This window comes from Amorphotheca resinae (genome assembly GCF_003019875.1).
Source record: "Amorphotheca resinae ATCC 22711 unplaced genomic scaffold M430scaffold_6, whole genome shotgun sequence".
NCBI classification, from domain to species: Eukaryota; Fungi; Ascomycota; class Leotiomycetes; order Helotiales; family Amorphothecaceae; genus Amorphotheca; species Amorphotheca resinae.
The window spans coordinates 748,887-771,674 of NW_020194476.1; the positions used below are offsets into that span (position 1 = coordinate 748,887).

General features: G+C 44.5%; 9 protein-coding genes across 9 annotated transcripts; 2 read left to right on the plus strand and 7 right to left on the minus strand.

Annotated features, from left to right (window-relative positions):
- Positions 1-5,288: 5,288 nt before the first annotated feature.
- M430DRAFT_27958 (hypothetical protein) lies at positions 5,289-5,918 on the minus strand (the record flags this gene model as incomplete). Its single annotated transcript, XM_024865751.1, has 1 exon — positions 5,289-5,918. The coding sequence occupies one exon, from the start codon at positions 5,916-5,918 to the stop codon at positions 5,289-5,291; it is 630 nt and encodes a 209-aa protein (XP_024720865.1).
- A 705-nt stretch (positions 5,919-6,623) lies between these two features.
- Positions 6,624-7,118, minus strand: M430DRAFT_276051 (hypothetical protein; the record flags this gene model as incomplete). The annotated part of the gene is made up of 1 exon (XM_024865668.1): positions 6,624-7,118. The coding sequence occupies exon 1, from the start codon at positions 7,062-7,064 to the stop codon at positions 6,624-6,626; it is 441 nt and encodes a 146-aa protein (XP_024720866.1). The 5' UTR covers positions 7,065-7,118.
- A 2,368-nt stretch (positions 7,119-9,486) lies between these two features.
- Positions 9,487-11,629, minus strand: M430DRAFT_101549 (hypothetical protein; the record flags this gene model as incomplete). Its single annotated transcript, XM_024860720.1, has 6 exons — positions 9,487-9,636; positions 9,689-10,099; positions 10,146-10,218; positions 10,269-10,443; positions 10,496-11,467; positions 11,518-11,629. Coding segments are annotated over 6 exons (1,893 nt in total), but the record flags the coding sequence as incomplete, so codon positions are not given.
- Positions 11,630-11,813: 184 nt separating this feature from the next.
- On the minus strand, positions 11,814-14,188 carry M430DRAFT_240534 (hypothetical protein). Its single transcript, XM_024865007.1, has 4 exons — positions 14,117-14,188; positions 13,744-14,046; positions 12,286-13,694; positions 11,814-12,208 (listed from the first exon to the last, which is right to left on the minus strand). Exons 2-4 carry the CDS (start codon positions 13,973-13,975, stop codon positions 12,179-12,181), a joined length of 1,671 nt encoding a protein of 556 aa, XP_024720868.1. The 5' UTR covers positions 13,976-14,046; positions 14,117-14,188; the 3' UTR covers positions 11,814-12,178.
- On the plus strand, positions 13,990-14,760 carry M430DRAFT_35029 (hypothetical protein). The gene is made up of 2 exons (XM_024866663.1): positions 13,990-14,046; positions 14,117-14,760. The coding sequence occupies exons 1-2, from the start codon at positions 14,019-14,021 to the stop codon at positions 14,473-14,475; spliced, it is 387 nt and encodes a 128-aa protein (XP_024720869.1). The 5' UTR covers positions 13,990-14,018; the 3' UTR covers positions 14,476-14,760.
- Positions 14,761-16,040: 1,280 nt separating this feature from the next.
- On the plus strand, positions 16,041-17,402 carry M430DRAFT_139817 (hypothetical protein). The gene has a single exon (XM_024862630.1). It carries the CDS (start codon positions 16,105-16,107, stop codon positions 16,918-16,920), a length of 816 nt encoding a protein of 271 aa, XP_024720870.1. The 5' UTR covers positions 16,041-16,104; the 3' UTR covers positions 16,921-17,402.
- Positions 17,403-17,545: 143 nt separating this feature from the next.
- M430DRAFT_50527 (hypothetical protein) lies at positions 17,546-17,781 on the minus strand (the record flags this gene model as incomplete). The annotated part of the gene is made up of 2 exons (XM_024868157.1): positions 17,546-17,603; positions 17,660-17,781. The coding sequence occupies 2 exons, from the start codon at positions 17,779-17,781 to the stop codon at positions 17,546-17,548; spliced, it is 180 nt and encodes a 59-aa protein (XP_024720871.1).
- A 1,329-nt stretch (positions 17,782-19,110) lies between these two features.
- Positions 19,111-20,191, minus strand: M430DRAFT_240621 (hypothetical protein). Its single transcript, XM_024865008.1, has 3 exons — positions 19,867-20,191; positions 19,526-19,818; positions 19,111-19,476 (listed from the first exon to the last, which is right to left on the minus strand). Exons 1-3 carry the CDS (start codon positions 20,023-20,025, stop codon positions 19,275-19,277), a joined length of 654 nt encoding a protein of 217 aa, XP_024720872.1. The 5' UTR covers positions 20,026-20,191; the 3' UTR covers positions 19,111-19,274.
- On the minus strand, positions 19,973-22,626 carry M430DRAFT_35032 (hypothetical protein). Its single transcript, XM_024866664.1, has one exon. It carries the CDS (start codon positions 22,593-22,595, stop codon positions 20,358-20,360), a length of 2,238 nt encoding a protein of 745 aa, XP_024720873.1. The 5' UTR covers positions 22,596-22,626; the 3' UTR covers positions 19,973-20,357.
- Between the last annotated feature and the right edge of the window lie 162 nt (positions 22,627-22,788).

Genomic DNA, 22,788 nt, shown 5'->3' on the forward strand with positions numbered 1-22,788 from the left:
TTGTAAGGACTAACTATAGATTTAGCTTCTACGTTAATATAGTAGTTATAATATCTAACTACTTTAATATATTATATAGTACACTATAATTAGTAAAAACTATAACTAGCTAAATATACAAACCTTTAACAAATCTTATAAGCTTACGTATTGTCTAAACTATAGTATATATTTCTAGCTCTATTAGCTAATATCGTGTTTCTATACTACGTAAGGTACGTAATAAGAACAGGACTAGTTAAACCTTAGTACGTAAGGGATACTTATTCTTTCTTACTATATCGTCTTATATATAGTACGTAATCGCTCTAATCTCTCTTTATTTAGAGGCGTTAAAATCTATAAACAACTATTTATTAGCGTTAAAGTAGGTAAGGACTTAAGGGTTTGTAAGCTCCCTCTAAAGCTCTGTAAAGGCTGCCTACTCTACGCCTGTTAGGTAGGTAAAGGCCTCTTTAACTATAAAAGTCTAGCGAGCTCTGTGTTATAGTGTAAGGACATATTAGGATAGTAAGGCAGGTATACTATAGACTATATAAATAGAACCTACAGAACCAGAACAATACATTATCTTCTACTAAACTATTAAAGCACTACTACTATAGTAACAAATTAGTAGTAATACCTATAATCTAGCTCTTTTATCTAACTATTTTATTTAGTTAAGTACTAGTAACACAAACACTACGTGTCGTACTAGTAGCCTTACTACACTACTAGCTAAGGGATCTCTATACACATAGTCGAATCACGACTACATATTTATTAAATCACAACAAAGCCCTACATATTTATTAGATTAGTTGTTATAGACACTAGTTAAGCGTTATAGAGATAGCGAATTATACGGATAATTATTATTAGATTAATCGTTATAGAGCGACATTTACGTTAAAACCGCTACTATATATACACTAGTATTAGTTAGATCTGTTAAATCTATTAAATCCTACTATAGTTAGTAAAGAAACGATCACACTCGCCTAGTAAATCTAAAAGTTTACTAAAGTAAGTAAATTATTTGCTAAACAAGTACTAGCTTTAATATAAAGGATCGTAGATCACGTCCTCTAAGACGTTAAGGACAACCTAGTAACAATATATCCTAACAAATAAGTTATTAATCAGCCGACACTACGTTAAGCTATTAAGTACTTTAATACTATAACAATAAATATTATAGCTAAATTAAATATCGAGTACTAGAGTACTACGTTAGTAATAAGATCTTAAGCTTAGTTAAGAGAGCCTTTACCTAAGATTAATAAGGACGACCCTAAACAAGATAATATAGTATTAGGATTAGGAACAAATATAGTATTAGGATTAAGAACAAATAGTAGAACTCTACTAGGCCTGCTAAGCCTGTTACTAGTAGACTAAGAGGCTATTACCTAACAGGTTATACGCCTACTTAGCGAGTAGGACAGGAGGTTTAATAATAACAAGGGCCCTAGACAAGATAAAGAGGTATATCCTAGTTAAGATACTATAGTTCTAGTAGATACACAACACTAATAGTGACTAATAGTAGAGATAGTAAGACTCTTTAACCTTACGTTTAGTAGTAAAAGAGCCAAAATAGGCATAGTCCCTTAGGGAAAGTATACTATATATACAGATGTATATCTATACACTAATCGTCTACGCTATCTTATTAAGTAGTACTTAGAGAAAGTAGTACAAGATATTTAGCCTATATACCTTTAAGGCAAAGCCTTATTATAGTACTCTATAGAACTAACTAAGCTAGAGAGAGAGTTCTTAATAGATATAAGTATAGAGAAAATCCTAAAGGAAATAAACTAACGCTTTTATAAGCGCCCTAAAGTCGCCTAGGCTATATTAAATACAAAAAGGTTTATAATAGTAGATCTATATAATAACAAATCTATATAGGCCTTCTTAATATAAATATTCTACTTGTCACGCTCTTTAAGAAGTAAGTCGACGTTCTAGAACCTTTTGTTAGTATAGACTATACTTAATCCTTAAATCTAGCTATATGTGTCTTGTCTTATAGAAAGTATATTAATTAAGAGATTTTATAAAGAAATAGATTCTAAGACTATAGCGTTAGTTAACTTTATAAGCTAGTAGTAATAGCTAATAATAAGTAGATACCTAAATAGAGGTAGGCCCTCTTTTTGTTAGAATTAATTTAGTTTTTAACCTTTAAGGCAGTAAGCGTATTAGCTATAGTAGTAGATATAGCCGTATTAGCTATAGTAGGCATATTAGCCGTAGGCGTATTAGCTATAGTAGATGTAGTAGGCTTCTTAACGCTTATACTAGTAGACACTACTAGGCTAGTAGTAGCTAGTGTGTCGGTTAGCCGTATAGCTAAGTAGTACGTATAGTAATAGTAGTGGTAGAGCCGGCTAGGATAATAAGAGTAGAGGAAACAGAAACTAGAGTAAGAACTAAGGAGCTAACTACTAACCTTAGGCTTAAGGTTAGCGTTAACTACTATAGATTACTACTAGGAACACGTACGTAAGGAACGCTTAGGAATACTAACTATAGCTAGTACGAGCTTACTAGGCTATAGCTAAAGAAGTACCTAATAAGACGATAGTAGTATATTATGCCTAAGACAAATCTTAGAAAGATACGGCTAAACTACTACTTAGTTTTAAGAAAGGAGATTTTACTAATATTACTATTAACTATACATAAGAAGAGGAATTCTACTATAACGACCTAATAACTAATTTTACTAAAGTTAACTTTATAGCTACTAAACCTTTCTACTAGTATAAGAAGTGTAAGGAACGCTTTACTAGTACTAATAAGCTCTTTATATACCTAGAGAAGGACTATAATGTTCTCTAACTAGGCAGACAACCTACTATAGTTAGTAATAGTTTAGGGGTAGTTAGTAATAGTTCAGGAGTAAGACTAGAAGTAATTTAGTCGTTAGTTAACGTAACTCTTAATACAGGTATAAGATATAGTTTTTGTACGTAATACTATATAATAGCTAAAGTAACGCTTAAAAGTCCGAGTAAAGATAGAGTATAAGTATGTATTAATACAGGTTTAACGTTAAGTATTACTAGAAAAGAATAGCTTTGTTCTTACTATAAAGGTATACGTATCTATATAAGGGTAAAGCCTATTAGTGTTAGAGGTGTTAGGGCTAATAAGATATAGTCGGCCGAATATATAGTAGTAGATATGTTTTTTCTAAGAACAAAGGAGGGTAAAGTAGTATAGGCTATAATATTATACGAAGTTTACCTAGTTAAATCTCTTTTAGTAAATCTAATTATTAGAGTTAATATTATTAGTCTAGAGTAAATAGATCTACTAGTATCTAATAAAGAAGCGGTTATATAATCCTATAAGGTAACGATTATAGTAAACGTATCCTTAAGGCAAAACAAAAGTTAAACGTTAGTACTTATAAAGAAAAGGACAATAGTTCTACTATAGACTATAGTAACAATACCTGTAATACACGCTACCCTAAATAGTACTTAGGACATACTTTTCGAACCTAGTAACATACTAATTAGCCTTTTTACGTATCTTATAGACTATAACCTCTTATCTATTCTTACTAGGAACAAATTAGATACACTAGTTACTATTAGAAAGAATACAAGACTTAGAGACTTAGTAGAATTCGATTATAAAGACTGTTTCTAACTATTAGAAGGTACTATAGACCTAAAGGAGTTAGCTCTATAGTTACCTTAGCTAAGAACGCCTAAGATTATACTAGGTATAACAGCTATAGAGACTATATACAGGTCTAGAGTAACGATTTATAGACTACTTGATTAGGCCGAGTAGTTCTTATGTTTGTTAGACAAGTTCTCTAATAGCCTATAGAACGACATAAGGTTTGTTAACGTCCTTAAGGATTAGTAGATAAAGGTAGAACTTTGTTACGACTAGTAGGACAAGATAACTAGTAAGACAAAGGTATACCTACTAAGCGTATAAGACCGTAAGGTTCTCGAGTCTACTTTTAACGACCTAATCTAGTAAGGACGCCTTAAGTAGACCTAGTATATAACACCCTTCTTATACCCGGCCTTTATAGTATAGAGAACTATACTAAATAGTAAGAAGAAGAGTCGTGTAGTCATTAATATTTACAGGCTAAATTAGCTAGTAGTACCTAATATATACCTAATACCTACTTAAGACAACGTCCTATAGATAATATAAGGCTATTTATTTATTACTATCGTTAATACGTTAAGTTTCTTTTATTAATAGTAAAGCTATCTAAAGACACGTCGTTATTTTATAGTAGTTACGTATATAAGTTAACACACTTTTAACTATACGCTTATAGGCTTTTATAACACGCTGTCTTATACCTAGTAACAAATAGATGTAATAATAGTATATATAAGGTCCTTTACAAAAGGTTTTATAGATAATGTAGTAGTTATAAGCAAAACTCTAGTAAAGTACATTAAGTACCTATATAAAGTGTTTACATACTTTGTTTAGGCAAATATTGTACTAAAAGGGCTAAAGTATTTTGTTGCCTTTTTGTTAGCTATAGTACTAGGACAGAAAGTCGACTCCTTTAGCTTGTTTATAATAAAAGAACGTGTTATAGTAATAGTAAAGCTTACGTTCTTAGAGAACTTGTAGTAGCTAGAACGCTATCTTAGAATAGTAAGGTAGATATAAAACAAGGTGCCGCGTTTTGCTTAGATTATAGAGCCGCTCTAAATACGTAAGACCGAACTTCTTAAGAGGGCTCTGGTAAAGGGCAGAGCTTGCTAGACTTTTGTAGTTAAGGAGGCCTTTGCCTACCTAACAGGCGTAGAGCGGGCAGCCTTTACAGAGCTTTAGAAGGAGCTTACAAACCCTTAAGTCCTTACCTACTTTAACGCCGACAGATAGTTGTTTATAGATTTTAACGCCTTTAAACAAAGAAGGATTAGAGCGATTACGTACTATATATAAGGCGATATAGTAAGAAAGAATAAGTATCCCTTACGTACTAAGGTTTAACTAGTCCTGTTCTTGTTACGTACCTTACGTAGTATAGAAACACGATATTAGCTAATAGAGCTAAAAATGTGTACTATAGTTTAGACAATATATAAGCTTACAAGATTTGTTAAAGGTTTGTATATTTAGCTAGTTATAGTTTTTACTAATTATAGTGTACTATATACTTTTCGTACTTTTCGTACTCTTACTTTTAGTACTCTTACTTTTAGTACTCTTACTTTTAGTACTTACCTCTTTTAGTACTTGTTTGCAGATTCCAGCTGATATAGTTATGCTAGATCATATTATTGTATGGATAACTATACAGTAATCTCTATGTCATGATCTTTTGCTATCTCTGTAAGAACCTTATCTATTTCCATTCCTTCGCTCTTACTTGTGCATACAAACCTCTGCCAGTCTCTAACTGCCTCCTTCTCAGATCTTCGAATATTATCCTGGTATACCTTTGTATCAGCTTGAACAGTCTTATTTAGCAGTTCTAAAACATCCACGCTACAAGTTATACGAGACATGCTGTCACTAAGTTTCTTGTGGTTCATCCTATATCCTTGTAATAGGTCGAGGCAGCTGGAATTCTGTTGGTACAGCAACTTATTCGCCTGACGTAGGTTCATGTTCTCAAGCTCTAATTGAGCTAACCTCGCTTCTAATATTGGACCACGTACTAGCTTCTGGTCTAGATATGGCCGCTGTCTCAAAGCTAGTGGGGGCGGTATTACAGTAGAGCTAGTTGAAGATAACGATGCAAATTTTGGTGCGGCTACTCTCTCTTCTACAGCCGGTGATGGTATAGATGGAGGAGATAGGAGCTCCTGCGCCCTGAGTGGAGGTGGAAACAGGTTTTGTAACCTCGCGTGCCGCGGACGTGATGGCAACGGCTTCTCACACACAGTGTTAGAAAGTAAGCTATCTAGTTTTGCAGCCATCTTGAGTAAGAAGCCAAAGAACGCTATCGACCCTTTATATAATGCCTACCCAATAGCTTAATACTAGGAAAACTGCTTTCCTCTTTGTAGTTCCTAGTATATAATTTGTGTTATTGTATTATAAAAGTACTTAGAAAAGTTAAATCTATAAAACGAATATCTATATTAGGTATTTATTCGTAGAGTTATTTAATCTCGAAAATCCGGCAGGCGAAAGCTCGACTTATACGCCGAAAAGCCAAGAAAATATCATATTATCTCGAGCAATGTCCTCTATCTGGGAGTGTTGCACGTGCGAAACTCCTCAAATCAGTCTTTTAGAAATCTGCGAAATTTGCTCGCATAAAATATGCGTACGTTGCCGACTTGACTGCTTCAACGCAGCCTCGGAGGAGAACGAACGAAAAAAAGACTCCAACAGAAGCAACAGGCCTAAAATAGCCCTGTCTGACTTTCGAAGCATTGGGGATAGTGTAAGTAGTAGCTCGAGAATCTAAAAATTCTTTCTTAACGCGACTTAGTGGAGGGCGACTGGCAGGAAAGTTCGGACAAAGAGTCGCCATATTCGATCGACAAGAATTCGTGATCCTTGGAGGTTACGAAGCCTAAAGATGGAGAGTTCGAAGAGTCAGGAACTATATGAGGGCCGATACAGTTTCAACTAGAATCCGATTCAAGAACCACTTGGAAACGGCGCCTTGGTAATCATATTACACGTGTGAAGGAGGCTAGTTCGTGGCGGCACACTGCAAGCTCTTTGTTAAGGTTAGAAGAAAGCCTCTTTATAGTAACCATCTTGACTGGGTTCAAATGCGCGCAGGCTACTGTGACCATACCGCCACGTTCTACAAGTCGGATCGATTTGTACGTCTCCCATGGATTCTTATACTGAACAGGTGTTGGCCTTGATGGGGTAGCCGTGGGTGGATTAACACTGAGAGGTAGCCGTGGAACACAAGCCGCACCAGAAGTCTCCACTCTCGCGCTATTCTGCGAAGCGCCTATTGTGGAGAGATAAAATGCCTGTATTCGAGTTCCTCTAGGAAAGCGAGTCATGCGTCTGACAGTAGTACCTTCCGGACACACTTTCCGACTTGAGACCTGGCCCTCGCCATTGTGAGCACGCGGTGGGGACTTAGAGTCCATGCCTTGTGAGGATTATCTATGCCACTTTAGTATAGAAAATGACCGGTGCAAGGGCGCTCGATAGATAAAGAATCATTATTGATGCAATCTAAACACTGTGGGTTATATTGGCCCTTAGTGAGCGCCCCCTGAATGTAGGTGGCCATGAACAAGCGGAGGTAGGTTCTGTACCGCGTTAGACTGGTGCAAATGAGAAGTGTTGTGATCCCCGATCATATTACCTCTGGTTATCCCAAAAAGCCCCGCCCTTTGTGGCCAGTTAGTTGATTGGTGAAATGCAGACGAGTCTGCTGGGCTGTTGCGGGTCGCGGGTCTTGGATGTACTGTGCTTGAGGAGGAATCATTAACCTGTATACACCATCACTTTCTACCACCGCCATTAATGATATGCCTATCCAGAACGAGTTCCTATACATTCATGAGATGATGGTATTCGAACATTTACAGTCATGCTCCTCAAGAAGCGGTGCTTTCGATACTTCGTCAACTAGACTACAAACAGTTTTAAAGTCCAAGGCGGCAACGGCGAACAGCCACGCGTTTATCAAAATGGCTGTCACGTCGAAGAGCATTTAGGAATCAAGCAGAATTAGTACGAAGCGCCAAAACAAAAATCTAGCAAGGAGGATTGAGACTCTGTTTGTTGGATCACACGAGATATGGGAGAAATATGGTGTCGATGTCGCGGTAATTGTTATGAAAAGAGGCCAGTACTCCACGATGATGGCCCAATATTTCCCAACAGTCTCTGCTCTCTGGCTATCGCCGTCTTTAAATGCGGAGGACTAAATACGGCGGCAGGACAGAGTCGAAGCTGAACATAGGTGGCGATATCTGTCGCAAAGGGACCCTCCTTCCGCTTTCCTAAAACGTTGGCTCAATTGCTTTGGTGAGGTGGGCGTTATTGCTGAATCCCGAAATCTGCCTGGCAAACATCACCTTCACAGTTTCGGCTCAATAACAACCCTTCTCCTTCAAATGCCTTATAGGCGGGAATCGGATTTTGCACGTCTTGAGCAGCTGCTTCGAGCTGAAGCCGATGAGCGCGCAGAACAGGAACGAAGACGTGCGGTGGACGAACAAAGACGTGCGGAGGACGAGGGAAAGAAGACGAGATCGACACACAGACGCTGTGCATGTAGAGCTCTTTTTGTAGACCACGCCGGAAACCGATTAGGCGCCCCGCCCACATTTTATATGTAGAGTTGTTTTTGTAGACCATATCCCGGAAATCATTTGAGTGCACCTGCTACATTCTGTATATCGAGTTCTTTTTGTAGACCATATCCCGGAAATCATTTGAGTGCACCCGCTACATTCTGTATATCGAGTTCTTTTTGTAGACCATATCCCGGAAATCGTTTGGGTGCACCCGCTACATTCTGTATATAGAGTTCTTTTTGTAGACCACATCCCGAAAACCGTTTGTGGTACTCTATCATATTGCACATCTAGAGTTCTTTTTATAGACCACATCCCGAAGACCGTTTAAGGGCCCAGTGTCTGGGACGTCGTCTACAAAAAGAATTCTAAATGCACAACGTGACGGGTGCGCCAACCGGTTTCCGGGACTTGGTCTACACAAAACCGTCTACATAAACAAAGCGATATCGTAAGCTAGTTGAAGCGTGGTTATCTAGCACGTTGTGCATATAGAGTTCTTTGTAGACACGTCCCAGAGAGCGTTGGCCGTTTTGTGCATATAGATTTCTTTTTGTAGACCAAGTTCCGGGAAACCGACGTTGCCGCGTCCTCGTCAACCTACATCACGTGGTTCCTGCGGGAGATTAAGAGTGCATTGGAGAGATTTTGTCCTCAGGCATCATACACAGGATATTATTTTGCCGCGATTATTTTGCATTGGAGAACTTTTCTCCGCTGCCTGGTATCTGCGGACAGAATCCCTCCAATGCTTTTTTCGCTCCTCTGGGCACTCACAACGGCAGAATATTCTCCGTCGTGAGAACACCGGGGACAGAATTTCACCCCGAGGCGTGTAACACGGCAAGAAAAAGGCAGAGGAGAAAGTTTCCCCTCTGCACAGTTGCAGGGGAGAGAATATCGCCGCTGCAACCTCTTGTGGGATTGAACCTCGCCGCCGCAAACCTAGAGGGAAGGGTTTTTCCTCCAAATGAGGACAGCATGCGCCACGAGAACGTATTCCAATTACTTGAAGGGACATTCAGCACTAGTTTTTCCGAAGCTTGGTGAGGACCGTGACGGCACTGAACTCTCAGCTGGGCATTTAATGACGACAGATTCATGGTGCATGGTGTAGTGAGAAGATCAATGTATGGTCAAATGGGTATCAGAGGGGAAGTGGGACCGGCTGGACTCAGGTCAGACACGTGATAAAGTACACCAACCATTAATTTGGAGGTTATCTTTGGCTATTAACAACACTATTCCCATTCACGTCCGGCTAGTTAAAGAGGCTGCTGACATGTTCAGTGCCATTGAATTCGTCCATAAATGCCTTGCTCGCGGCTACAGCTTGTTGGAGGTGTGAGAAAGAGACCCTGCTCCTTTGGTAGGAGGCTAACTTGAGAGCTATTGAGACTATGTTCTTGATCTGTTTCCTGGTCAGTGATCATATCATTATGGGTTGTAGTAAGTGACCTTACCTCTCGACCGTTAAGAAGAGTTTTGCTCAAGCTCTCCAGTACATCGGTGGAGATGTTGACCGGCTCTTCAGAGGTCCCCGCTCGATCGAGGAGATTCTTCCAAACCTGACGCCTCGCATTTATATCCAGGTCATCATATTTCAGCTTCAAATGTATTCTGGAGAGTGCTGCTGGATCAAACTGTGACACTCGATTTGTTGTGAGGAACATGATGCCTTGGCAATATTCCATCACGCGGAGGAATACTGAGACGAGGCCATTTCGTACTAGATCCTGAGGTGTGCGTTGTTCAAGATACACATCTGCCTCATCGAGGAGTAGGATTGCATCCCAATGTTTCGCGATCTGAAAGATTCTGGAGAGTTGGCTTTCGAGTCTACCTGCTTCGGTGGGCAACTCTCCGACAGATATCTGGATGTGTCAGAAGTGATAAGCTTTTTAGGTCATGTGTTCATACCGAGTATATTGGTTTTTTTCGATGTTCTGCTACTGCCTCAGCTGTCAAAGTTTTTCCTACCCCTGGATTGCCGCTAAGAGTATATGTTAGTATATACCGGGAGACAGTGTCAGAGATGCCTACTGCAAGAGAATAAGGATACCGCGCCCCTTCCCCTCGACAATATCATCAAATCCGGAGTCTTGTTCGGTGTCGGTTACAGCCAATATAGTCTCTGTCTGATCATCGGGCAGGGCTAAGCCGTCAAACGGCGCAGAAGACCACTCGATCTCCGTGATATCAGCCACCGCAATTTCCACTATATAAGCTGGTCAGTTGACCGCTTACTCTTCAAGGAGGACAAAGCTTACCCCACAACTTGTCTTGGAGACTGAACCCTGGCACTGTCGGACAGCAGATAAGGAGATTTTCGTCCGCCACGCTGCCTTGGGTTTGGTCAATGAATAACTCATTTGCTAGCCCAAAGGATGTAGCACGCGAAACACTGTCAAAGCTACCAAGCGACGTCTCACTGACATCGTCAGCAGATCCAAGTAGTTCCCAGTTCGCGGCGGGGTCATTAAAGATCCTTGGCTGGGGATTCTTTGGATTCATCTTCCGAAAGAAGGCGGCATCCACCATGATGCGACCATCGATCGGTACTTGCACCAGCTCTCCGTTCTGCTTATAAAATGCCGAGCCGCTGCAGTGGCAATGGTGAGTACCCCTTAGGCGCATAAACATTCGACCGCACCTGAGAAGCTCAGCCCGGATGCCTGTACCTCCGGCATGATACTGGAGAGGGAATGCCTCTAGCTCGTTGATCCGCTTAGCCCCGCGGAACTTCGAAATTGTTAGCTCAATCACGGCTGAGCCCATGTCTTCGCCGTTAAATTCGAGGTAGCTGCAGTTGATACTCCAGTGCTTAGCGCCTCCTATTGTTGTCTTCTCCTCGCCAAAATTATATCTCACACATCGTGGCTTATGCGTTCCGGAACAGGTCGTGTAAACCAACGAATTCGGCTTGAAGAGGGCCCAGAGCAAGTCGTACGTAATGTGGTTATCAGATAGCAGCGACAACAAGTTGTGGGTCGTGTCTGCATACGCGCTTTTGAGGTAGTCCACGAGCAACCCGAGGTGCTCTATTTCTTGTAGATCGAGTGGAGCAATCGCATTCCAGGCCTGGCACGACTCAAGCTTATCGAGCATGGTATAAAGAAAGTTCCGGTCGAGCTTGACTGGAGTGAAGCTTATCCCCTCGAGATCCAGAACGTCTCTCAAAATACCTCGCAAGAGCTCGGATTCAACGTCAATATAATAGGTCGCCTCGTTAGAGTTCTTGTCTAGAGATAGCCTATTAGTAGAGCTAATAGGTTTGCATTGATGTACCGACCGATGTGACGACGAACAACAAAAATGTATCGATAGAGTCTAGCAACCTGGCCCTTCACTTTAACGGGTTCGACAGTCGCATACTTCCGAGCCTGGTCGTCCCAACTGAGGAGTCTTATTAGCTGATGTTGACTGCAAGATCATTTAAGGCCTACATTTCATCAACCGTCTTGAATTCCAGTATCGAAGATCTTGCCTTCACATCTTGCTGAGTGTCTCCATATGCCACATGTTCACCATCCCTAGATGTTTCGGCTGAGTCCAGTGACTCTATGGGTTGTGGAGATTCCGCGATCACGTGAGGTGATGCAGGCTTAAGGGCATCCAAGTGCTGTTGCGGTGCGAATTCAGCCGGCAACGATGTTGGTAGCTGGCAAGAATAACAGTGGATATCCTGCCTATTTGTGGCTAGTGGCAAATGGTGCAAGAAGTTGCTGCCCTGAGTGAACTTAACCTTCGACTCTGCTGCTACTTTGATCTCCGAAGATATCTCGCTTCGCAGGTCAAAATATGTCCCACTTGAAACATCACTACAACACTCATGAGAGTATGTGCCGGGAGTGCCTCGACAGCAAGTTACTGCATTTTTACTTGCATCAATGATTGTGATTAGACTAGGCGGAGGTGTAGCTGTCGGTTCCACCATACTGTCGAATGATGTTTCACTCGAGGAATCGTCGTCGCTGAACGACCTGTCAGAAGATGAGTGAGCATTGTATGAAAGGTCGAGAGGTTCGACAAAGTCCCAATTATTTGGCAGATTACTGACAGTATCTCCAGGATAATGTGCTTCCGCAATCTTTAACTCAGGGTGCGCGACACTCTTGGTCGCAGGCTGCGATAAAGTCAAAAAATCATAAGTCGGACTGCTTGAAGACGCGGCTGGTAGAGTGAAACGACGTTCGGGCTTATCAGGTGGAGGAACGACGCCGCAGTATAATTGTCCGGAATCTGGGCTCTTGATTTGCCTCTTTCCATCCTTGGTCTTCATTACCCACTCCTCCACATTTTCCACTGCCATATGAGGCGACTGCCTATATTTTCGCAGAAAAAGCTGGATATCAGCTGGGCTGAATTCCTGTTCCGGCACCTTGTTTGCAAACTCGCCCGCCAGCTTCCTGAGCACGGCCTCATCTGTCAGCTTCCCGCCAGGTGAAGGGTTGTCATGCATAAAGATGTGGCGGAACAGTCGGGTGTTGATGTCTCGGTTGGTTAAACCAAGCTCTATCTGCATGTCCACTCGCCCTGATCGAATGAGCGCGCCGTCAAGATGCTCCACATGGTTCGTGGACATAATCAGGACTCGTCCTTCCTGCGAACCGACGCCATCCAGAACGTTCAAAAGGCTCGACAGAGACACACCTCCTCGGGAATTTTTCCCAGTAAAAGAGCCTATCTCGTGTTGGTCTGCCTTCACTGGTTCGTGCTGGCGAGAATGGGTTGCATGGACGGCGTCGATATCTTCGATAAGGATGACACACTGTTCGGGTAGTTTAGTGAACAACCTACGCAGTGAGTTGTCGTTCAGCGTGGAAAGATTGAGTGTATAGATATCTAAACCACAGCTTCCGGCGATGGATAAGCTCAAACTGGACTTCCCAGTCCCAGGTGGTCCATACAACAGGTATCCTTTTCGGTATGGAATGCCGCGCTGAGAATACCACGCTCGTGTTTGGGGGTCCAGGAAGTCCTTAATATCCTTTAAAAGCTCCGTCTTCTTCTTCTCATCAATGATGACGGTGTCGAGCGGTCTGATGTCTATTGTGTCTGTTTTTTCCCAGCCACAGTCCCCATGCTCGAAGATAGAGGTTTTGTTTTGGATCAACTTCAAGTATTCCATTCGGCATTCGCTGAAGAGCTCCCTCAGAATTTTGGGAGATCTCCCTATGCAGGAGACAGAAATTTCTTCTTTTGGGAAGAAGCTGCGGCTGGAATCTTTTTGCATCCGCCGAAACGTGAGCAAGCGGTTCTTGTACCAGAAGGAAAAACTCCCATTCCAAGGTGAATAGTGAAGAGATTTCTTCATGTCTCCTTCAGAATCATCGTCTTCAAACTCTCCTCTTCCAGAACCCACTCTAGCGAGTGAGGATCCTACTTTATGAGCAAATGGTCGAGTGGATATCCAGGTAACAAGCATGTCGCGTGCTTCATTAGAATCAGAGACGTGAATGGTTGAAGCTGTTGGTGGTCAGGAAGTGCCACCTGTGGAGTTTGGGACGATACGAACTGAAATAGGTCATCACCACCTCTCTCACATGCTTGTAAAAATATTTGCCCAAGAACACGAGCATCCCGCAGATACAAAGAATACCAGCATAGCTGTCCGAGCTGCCAGCTTGAAGTTGTCGGACAGCAGCAGAGATGCCATTGAGGCCAGGGAAGAAGAGGTCCAAAATGGAGAGCGGATAGGATGTGACTGGCTGGACTGGCAGAGAATAACTATCATTGCTTGTTGCCATTGTGTGAAGTGCTGTACGTGGACAGCAAGATATCGAAGGCAGGATGGAGTGTTGGTCTAAATCTGGTAAAGCTGATGTGATATATGAGTATGAGTCTGTCCTTGAGGAGCTTCTGCCATGGACATCGAGGGAGTTACGTACCCCTATTTATGCTTCAATTCTTGCCCTGCCGCTCATCTCGTGGACGTCTAGTCCTCCTGAGCAGACCAACAACCGGGGAAGTTGATAAGGATACCAGATACTCCAGGATCATCCGGCGCCGCATGGTCACAAAATCATGCAATGGCTTATTCAAGCGCGGGAGAGAAGCACACTCATCTCCTGGAAGTCTAGGCAGTTCAACATCTGGGGAAGTCGATGAGGGATCAGCCGGTGGCTCATGGTTGCAGCATGATGCAATGGCCGATTGGATATCCAACGTCGCTCCGAGGGTGCATCATGCGAAACGCCAGAGAGAAGCACACATCTGGAAGGTCGTGTTGTGTTGGAAGAGATCCTGATGAAGTACTGATTTGCCATGCAGGAACCGTGTGTGATATTGTGGGGAAAGTTACTGATACTGGGAGCCGATACTGCAGGATCGACCAGTGACCATGGTCACATCATGCAAGGGCTGATTCGACCTTCAGGGTGATACTGAGGGTGCCTCATTCGGAAAATGCGGGCGAAACACAGTATAGAAGAGATGGTGGAGTTGGAATTCACAGTGCAGTAATCGATAGCTACAGCTTAAGCTACAGCTCAAGAAATCGCAGTCTGAAGCGTAACGCGACATAGCTTCCAACGGGCATAAGATTGCAGCTTCACAGGTTGAGTGAAGTTCACGGCTATGATGCCGCGCTCACAGTCTGTGCCGTGCTCACAGTCTGTGCCGTGCTCACAGTGTGGCGCTCACAGGCAGTGTGTCATTCACAGACTGTGCGTCGTTCACAGGCTGTGTGTTATTCACAGGCTGTGTGTTATTCACAGGCTGTGTGTTATTCACAGGCTGTGTGTTATTCACAGGCTGTGTGTCATTCACAGGTTGTGCGTCGTTCACAGGCTGTGTGTTATTCACAGGCTGTGTGTCCTTCACAGGCTGTCATTCACAGGCTGTCATTCAACAGGCTGTGTCTTGGATTTCGGTATTTCGGCATTGGAGCCCCAGCTACGAATTTGCACAGCCTGTGAAATATTCCTCAAAGCCTACCTCTTGCCAAACCCGGTCAGCTGGCGATGGGATTAATGTTGTTTGTTTCCACATACGGCCCGTCGTGCATAGGCACGCATGTCTCAGGCTACCGGGTGTAAGTGTAGGAAGCAGAAAGGATACTGAGACATTTCATGAATGCCCCATGGAGGGAATCTCGCAAATTCGTCTATAAAATGAAGATATTTCTTTCAGACTTGGACTCGAGACCACGAATTCAAGACCAAAGCTTCGATTGGTTCCCACTCCTCAACTTTACTTTTTCGACCAGCACAATCAATTTGACAAACCAGGCTGCACCATGGCTTGCACATGCCAGCGACGTATTGCGACAAGGACTTATCAGAACTGTACCGCCACCCCGAAGCATAAGATTCAAGACATCAGCTTGGTGCATTGCTCGGATGTTGGCGGCCGGAATTGCACGGGCTACAAGGACGTACATCTTGCATCCTCTGTAGTTAGAGTCCAAGGAAATATTTGCCCGAAGTGTTAACGGGTACGATTAAATCCACTCCTATCTTCGAAATCAATCTGATGACCCGTAGGCGGCAATACCCGAGTTTCTTAGAACGTTTTCTTTCTTAAGTTTTAGCTTTTGGAGATGGAGATTGTCACTCGCTATTTTTCGTATTATTGAGAGGTGATTGGCAAGAGGAGAGATTGGAACGGATGATCATAACCGCCTGTCCTTACACATACATTGCAACAGTCCTTCAAATTTAAATCAGTTACAACTACTGCAATCGTTTTTGAACATCCTGTTGTTGGGAAGGGAAACTACTCTGTTCTATATTTAGAGTTAACCGACTCGCTAGAGCCACGGCGTAGATATTCTCATTCGCCTATATAAAACCAACCCCGTCTCACAGAACTCAGAATTACTCCCTCATAATAGTGAATACACAATCCTCTTTGACTTCTTCGCTAAATCCGCACAATGCCCATCGTCGAGACCGTTGTACACCACTACTATGAGTACCACCCTCCTGGGGTCAAGGAAATTCTTGGGATAGGATCTAGCGCGTGGGTTGGGGCAGTCGATGAGACGACAGTCTTCAAGTATCCTCTCGCCCCGGACGGTGATATGAGCCGGCTAGAGGTCGAGCGGCAGCTCCTAGAGTTAGTTGGCCGACACGAACGAGTCATCCAGCTAAAGGGTTTTAATGAGAAGGGGCTCTACCTGGAGCGTGCTCCTAATGGAACGTTGGGCGACTACCTTCTAGAGGCATCACCAGAGCAGGAGTCTCCCTCGACAGCACAGCGCGTGGCCTGGTGCCGCGAAACCATCGAAGCCGTGGCCCACATACATTCTCTTCACGTCCTACATTGTGATATTCAACCCTATAATCTGTTGCTTGACGCTGGCCTACACGTCAAGCTGACCGACTTTCAGGGTAAGCATATGGCAGCCGACGGTACGATCCTCCTTGACGGCTCCTCTAGTGAACCGACTCGCTTTAGTTACCCGCGCGATGATCCACACCAGGCCGACATCAAAACTGACCTCTTTGCACTTGGTTGTACTATCTACTTTATCATGATGGGCCATCCCGTCTACCCTGACATTGTTGATGGATCAGATGAATGGTACGAAAGAGTTCAAGAAAGATTTGCTAAGCACGAGTTCCCAGAGGATTTGCACGCCTGTACGTCCATCACCCAGAAGTGTTGGCTAAGAGAGTATGAGTCAGCCGAGGAAGTTCTTCGAGACATTTTGGCCATCGAGGAGACTTCAATCTCCCTTCCACTGTAGTGTGCTGTGCTATGAAATGTGTGGAGGAAGGTATGCACTTGGAATAATAGCTCTGAATAACATCTCCATAAAAATGGGTTCCCGTGACTCTGTGCCATTAAGTCTTAACGTCCTGCACGTCGTGTCAATTACTATTCGTGCCGCCGCAGCATCCGCTTGATGCACTCCACGTTGAGGTCAATCTTAGTGAGGATGGCACAGTAGACGGGCTCCTCGGAGGTTGTTTAGAGCTTGGTTGGTAAACTATTTAACAGCGAAAATTGAATACGTTATGGATTTATGAATAGAACGAGAATACATGTCATGACAATCAACCCATCACTTCATAACTCACGAGGCAGGTTCAACACGTATGGTAAGAAAGTAAAGTAGAACCAGGCACCCACAATGCTAGAAGAACAAGACAATGAGTCCAAATTCTACTTCAAGTTTTCAGATAGCTTTACGGCGCTATTTCCACAGTCCTCCCATCAGCATTTAGCTGGCAACCGACACCGTCGTCTCAGAACAGTCATCAAGCTTTGGACTGCAATGTTTTTTTTTTTTGGACTACCCCCTAAGGACTGCTAACGAATCAAATGCTCGACGCGAAGCGCAAAAAATCTGAAAAGACACGATCGGGAGTCTAAGGATTGTCGAGTACAGTGGGATGGCTGAGCGGGCAGCCGCTCGCGCGATATGGGCTGCATAGGCAGGGTCAGAAATGTCTGGAGGAACACTGGCGAGGCTGTGGACTTACGTGGCTCTGTCATACGTGACCATTATGATCCTTTCCGTTTTCCCAGACCCGTTGCATAGGCTGCAGTCGAATTTGGTGCCAGATTGCTTTCCTGAGCCACCACAAACGGGACAGTCACCCATTATGTGGCCTATAAAACCTATAGCCACATGCCCATCAGCAAAATCGTCTTTTGATATAAGTTTTCAAGGGCAGCGGTACCATAACTCAGAAATCACCGCGGCGACTGCTAAGGTGTGGTCGGGGTGGGCGACAAAGTTGGAAGAATGCGCGTGGAGGTAGCATGATGCAAAGTTCTTGTAGATTCGCTCTGGTGGCAAGGTTACTTATTATACTTCGGCCACATGACCATTTCTTTAGCCGGTCCTAGCCGAATGGGTACCCGCATTACGATTGGTTTCTTGGCTAGTTTTCGGCGCTTACTCCCTACATCCCCGCTTTTACTCGAGGCTCGTAATAAATGCTGGCCAGCTGGACATTTGGCTCTGAAGTACAACCTGAACCGCATTAATCTGGAGTAAGATATGTCCGACAATCTGAATCGGCGATGGCTGTGCCAGAGTTGCCCTCGGAGCTTCTCGACCGAAGGCGAATTAGCGAAGCATGTTGAGACCTACAGAGTTTGTCGTTCTAATTCTCGTGGTGTTCACTTCTGCCCTAACCATTGCAGTCCCGCGTTCAGGAGTTGATGTTCGAATTGCAGCAAGCTCTGGCACACGCAGACTCAAATGCATCCGATGACCATCGTAGCATCCCTAACGGCGGCGACAACCATAAAGATCTATTCTGTCCGCATGCAGAATGCAAACACAAACCGCCGTACACGCAACTGAGGTCTCTCCAGCGACATTACACGTCTCGTATGTCGCCTCTAGCAATATTCGCACCTAGATAGCAAGCAGCGCTAATAGAAATTCCACAGATGTTCGATGCAGCGTCATTTGCCCATCCTGCCTCGACAAATTTACCATGGTGCGGAAGTATGCGACACATCTTCCCAATTGCCTGAAGAGTCAATGGGCCGACGACAAGAAGAATGCTGCCAAGAAGAGAGGCAACCGCTTACACAGACTTGCTATCACTGAACTTGAGCAGAGAATGTCAGCCGGCCCCAGAAATGGCGACGGACCGATACACGAGACACAAGAGTTTACTGCAGGTCGGGTGCACGACTCTGCCAGGACGGCGGATTCTGAGTTGGTTAGAGACCTTGAGGGTGATATGATCTCCGGAACCGGTACAATACCACCTTCCAGCCATTCCACCCTGCTCCTAATTATTGTATAGAACTACGTCGTGTCGAATTGCCGAGCCTGAGCAGGAATGATAGCAACTTTGAATTTTCAACCACTTACGCAGCGAGCAATAGTCCTCTCCTCCATCGATACCCGAGAGGGCCTGCCCTACTATCCAATCCAATGGAATGGAGCCTCGCCTATCCAACTCAACCATTGTACATGACCACTGAAGATATGGGACCGTCTGTGCTGTATTCTGAGCCGGGGATGAGTCGTAGCAGTGAATGTGTAGGAGACGGGGACTTGGAGGCTATATATGGACCTTCGGTTGTCGCAGTAGGAGTTACATAGGTAGCATGTTTTGCTCAATTCGAAATTCATTCTGATCTTGTTACTTCCACAAATTGGAAGTTCATTCTGATCCTGTCAGTGTTCATTTGCGCAACCTTTTGTTCAAGGTTTGGCATCTTCGGTAACATCATTTTACCCCATTCCTTAAGCTCCTTCTCCACCGCGAATCCAACCCCTAATACAACACCTTCTAAGACTGTGCTGAAAAGTCGCCCATCTGTAATGATCCTATAGTATGAATTAGGGCATGCTGATATGGCTGAAAAGAATAACGTACAGACCACCGTCGTCCATTTTAACTTCAACAGGTGTGATACCAGGTTCGCTCAGGGACTCGCGCGGAAGCTCAAGTAGGCCAATCCCTCCTGGGTTTGCATCCAACTCATGCATGTGGGAACCTTTATGGAGAATAACTCGGGATCTGCTACGACATATGAGGACATTCAGTGCGAGTAATTCCGATGTCGTTCTGTTCAAGGGGGCACGGGCGGTGTTTGGATGTGAACCGAATGGTTTGAACATTCCTAGGCCACAATGTTTAAGGGACGACTCGATCGTGTCTCGAATAAGCTGTGATGCGTTAGATGTGCCTTTGCGGCTCTTTGGGTGCTCACCTACCGTATCGTCGAGAGTTGCGCTGAGAAAATCAAGACCAGCTTCTGTTTGGAACGGATATCCCTTGCTTGCAAACGTGTCGGCTTTCCTTCCATATTCGGGATCTTTGATAAAGAAGAAACCGTCATCCAAGATGGACTTCTTTATGCCTTCTCCGTCCATAAGATTGTTGTTGTTTGGCGATCGATGGAGTTGGGCCTCGGTGCATGCTGTTTTGCGTCGTAGGTTTTGCCTTAAACACTACACCACCATGTGATGATATTGCTTACATAAGTGAGTGAGCACATGCGAGCACACAGGAGTGGGATATTGATGCCATTGATGCCTAACCGACGGTTACTCCTTAATCAATTGAAGCACTCTTTCAGCTCGATTGTACTGGCATTACACTGTAGACTCATTGGTTAGCTATAGTTCCATCGCATCGGTTCTACAGTTCTTCAATAAGGTCAAGAGACACATAATGGGATCCAAAAGGCTATAGTCAAGACAATTCATCTGACACACCGAGAGATCGAGGCTCTCGCGCTCTCCATCTCACAATTAAACTCGTCAACTTTTATCTCGGACTTCAGCTTTCCCTGCAGATTCCTCTTTCGATTCGGTGAGAGTGTGCCTAGAGGCGGCCTTACGCGGAACTCTGCGCGTTCAAAATCCACAAGCATTAGTCTGCCATGCTCTTCATCCCATAACCAATTCCGCGGCTCCACGTCCTTGTGAAGCACCTGCCGCCCATGCAATTCCTCCAGAACCTTTTTCACATGATCGAGAATACGAGCTTCATTCTTCAGCATAAGGCATTGATGAAGTGGCCGGCCAGCCCAGCTGAGAAAGAGCATGCTAACATAGATGCCAGCATCGTAGTAATAAGGGAGCTTCAAGTCCACTATGCCTAGGGAAACTGGGATGCAGCTGCCTTGAAGTGGGCGGAGGTGATAGTAGACTTTTCTCTCATGAAGGAGGTGCTTGCGATCAGGGTTCTTCATCCCTTTTGCGACCAGTGTGTATCCATTTGAAGATAGTCTGACTTTGAAGAGCGCCCCGCGTGATCCTTTCATGTAGAGTGGCTTGCAGTCGGCACCGCGTCCACGATCATTGGCGAGCTGGGTACGGATAAGGGAAAGGAAGCTGCCCGGCTGTATATGTTTCCCTTGATGATCCTGAAGATTGGGACACCGGCTATCCAAGTCCCCCCCATATGCCAACCCAAGCAGACACTTCTGTGTGCAAAACGGCCGGTCCTCAATCTTCATTGTCGACCCCGCTTCTTTCGCGCTTGGATGGCTTGAATCTTTCTTTCTCTGGCTACGCCGTGCACCTTGTGGCTGCGTTGGCTTTCCACGGCCCCTACGCGGGACAGCTGCAGCTCGCCTGGGCGTCGGGGTAGGGGGGTTATCGTCATCACTTTCGTTACCGCTCTCATAGACTTGCTCAGCCACGGGTTTGTTGCATGCGTCTGCTAGACGGCGGGACCGTGTTCGAATAGGGGAACCAATGAACCCCTTCCATCGACTAGCTTTATATGAAATCTCACGTGGGGATTTCCGCTCCGTTTCGGGAATATTCTTGAGGATATCGATGTATTCGACAGCCCACGTGTCTAGAGTTGCACCCGCATCATGCCATGATTGACTAGGTGCTTCAGAGGCGAGTGCGCTGAGGACAAAGGCAGAAATCTGTGCAACACTTGTCCGATGAAATCGGTTCTCATCATCTTCTTGGAAGTCCAGGCGTGGAATAGAAAGGTGATAGCGGACAGTGGTCGGGTCATCCGGTATATATAGGAAGATGATGGCTTCTCCAACGAAGACGTAGCCCCACTGGATGCCTTTTCGAATCATGTATGAAAATAGCTGGGTGATCACAGCAGCGACTAGGCATTTAGAGTGAAAATCGAAGTCGTCGCCATCCTTGTTGATCACTTCCTCGGCGGGTCGAATCTCCCCTTCAAGACCAGCAATGATCTGGGCTAAAGGCAGCTTGTGCGGTGGCTTGTATTCAACCGAGACGACTGGAATCTTTTGTCCGTCTGACAGCTGGTATATGCAGAATTGATCTGCTGTTCCCGCTTTCTTTCGACCAGCACCTCTAGTGTCGCCCTGTAGCTGTCTTCTGTCTGCTTTCTTGCCGCCCGTCACTCCCGTTCTTGAACCACTAGGACCCGTTATAGACATGTGTTCCATCGCCTCCTCGACCGATGTCTCGCTCTGCTGCCCTAGATTTGTATGGCTTTCGAATGTCATTGTCCCTCGGAGCTGGAGCTGTCGTCGCAACTGCTCATCCTTGTATACCTCCTCGATCAAGGTCCGGACTGGATTCTCCACCGTCTCGCGTGCATAGTGTCGCAGGCCAAGCTCTGAGCTTATCGGGTCGAGGTATCTCTGGACATATTCGAGCTGGTGGGCGGATGGATAGACGGGCTGCGAATTAAAACGAGTACTAGCTGAGAGCTGCTCCCAGATCTTCTCTTGTGATGTCGGGAAATCGTCCCACGGCACAATGCGCTGAGGGAATGGCCGACCGGTGGGCTTTGTGGTATCGCCTTGTGTCGTCAAAGTCGCGTCGGTGACAACTTTGAGAGCAGTAGAGAAGCCATGACAAGCTTCGAGATACTCAACGAGGCTTTTCGGTCGAGATTGCTCTTCAGCTGCTTCCCGTCGTCGTTGTTCCTCTGCTGTCCGCGCTTCGGCCTCCGCTAATTTCCTTCGCAGCTCTGCAAGCTGGTCTTCCATTTTGGTGTGCAAGATGGCGATATTGATTACTTTCGATTTCGTGTTGTTTATTTACCAACGCGTGACTACGGAGCCGTCCGCAGATTAGCCGAGTGCATACTTTATCCTCAGGCATCAATGACATTCGTCGCTTCGATGTTCAGCTGGTTTGGGGTACTCAGCAGTTTAATGATCAATCCCTCAGCTACTCAAG

Excerpts from the sequence above, each read along its gene's own strand:
- M430DRAFT_35032 (XM_024866664.1), bottom strand. The coding sequence starts at position 22,595 with ATGGAAGACCAGCTTGCAGAGCTGCGAAGGAAATTAGCGGAGGCCGAA.
- M430DRAFT_139817 (XM_024862630.1), top strand. The coding sequence starts at position 16,105 with ATGCCCATCGTCGAGACCGTTGTACACCACTACTATGAGTACCACCCT.
- M430DRAFT_240534 (XM_024865007.1), bottom strand. The coding sequence starts at position 13,975 with ATGGCAACAAGCAATGATAGTTATTCTCTGCCAGTCCAGCCAGTCACA. Across the intron at positions 13,695-13,743 it reads GGTGGTGATGACCTATTTCA|CTTCAACCATTCACGTCTCT; the intron begins GTTCGTATCGTC and ends GACCACCAACAG. Across the intron at positions 12,209-12,285 it reads CACATTATCCTGGAGATACT|GTCGTTCAGCGACGACGATT; the intron begins GTCAGTAATCTG and ends ATCTTCTGACAG.
- M430DRAFT_35029 (XM_024866663.1), top strand. The coding sequence starts at position 14,019 with ATGGAGTGTTGGTCTAAATCTGGTAAAG. Across the intron at positions 14,047-14,116 it reads TTGGTCTAAATCTGGTAAAG|CCCTATTTATGCTTCAATTC; the intron begins CTGATGTGATAT and ends GGAGTTACGTAC.
- M430DRAFT_240621 (XM_024865008.1), bottom strand. The coding sequence starts at position 20,025 with ATGGACGGAGAAGGCATAAAGAAGTCCATCTTGGATGACGGTTTCTTC. Across the intron at positions 19,819-19,866 it reads GCGCAACTCTCGACGATACG|CTTATTCGAGACACGATCGA; the intron begins GTAGGTGAGCAC and ends AACGCATCACAG. Across the intron at positions 19,477-19,525 it reads AAAATGGACGACGGTGGTCT|GATCATTACAGATGGGCGAC; the intron begins GTACGTTATTCT and ends TTCATACTATAG.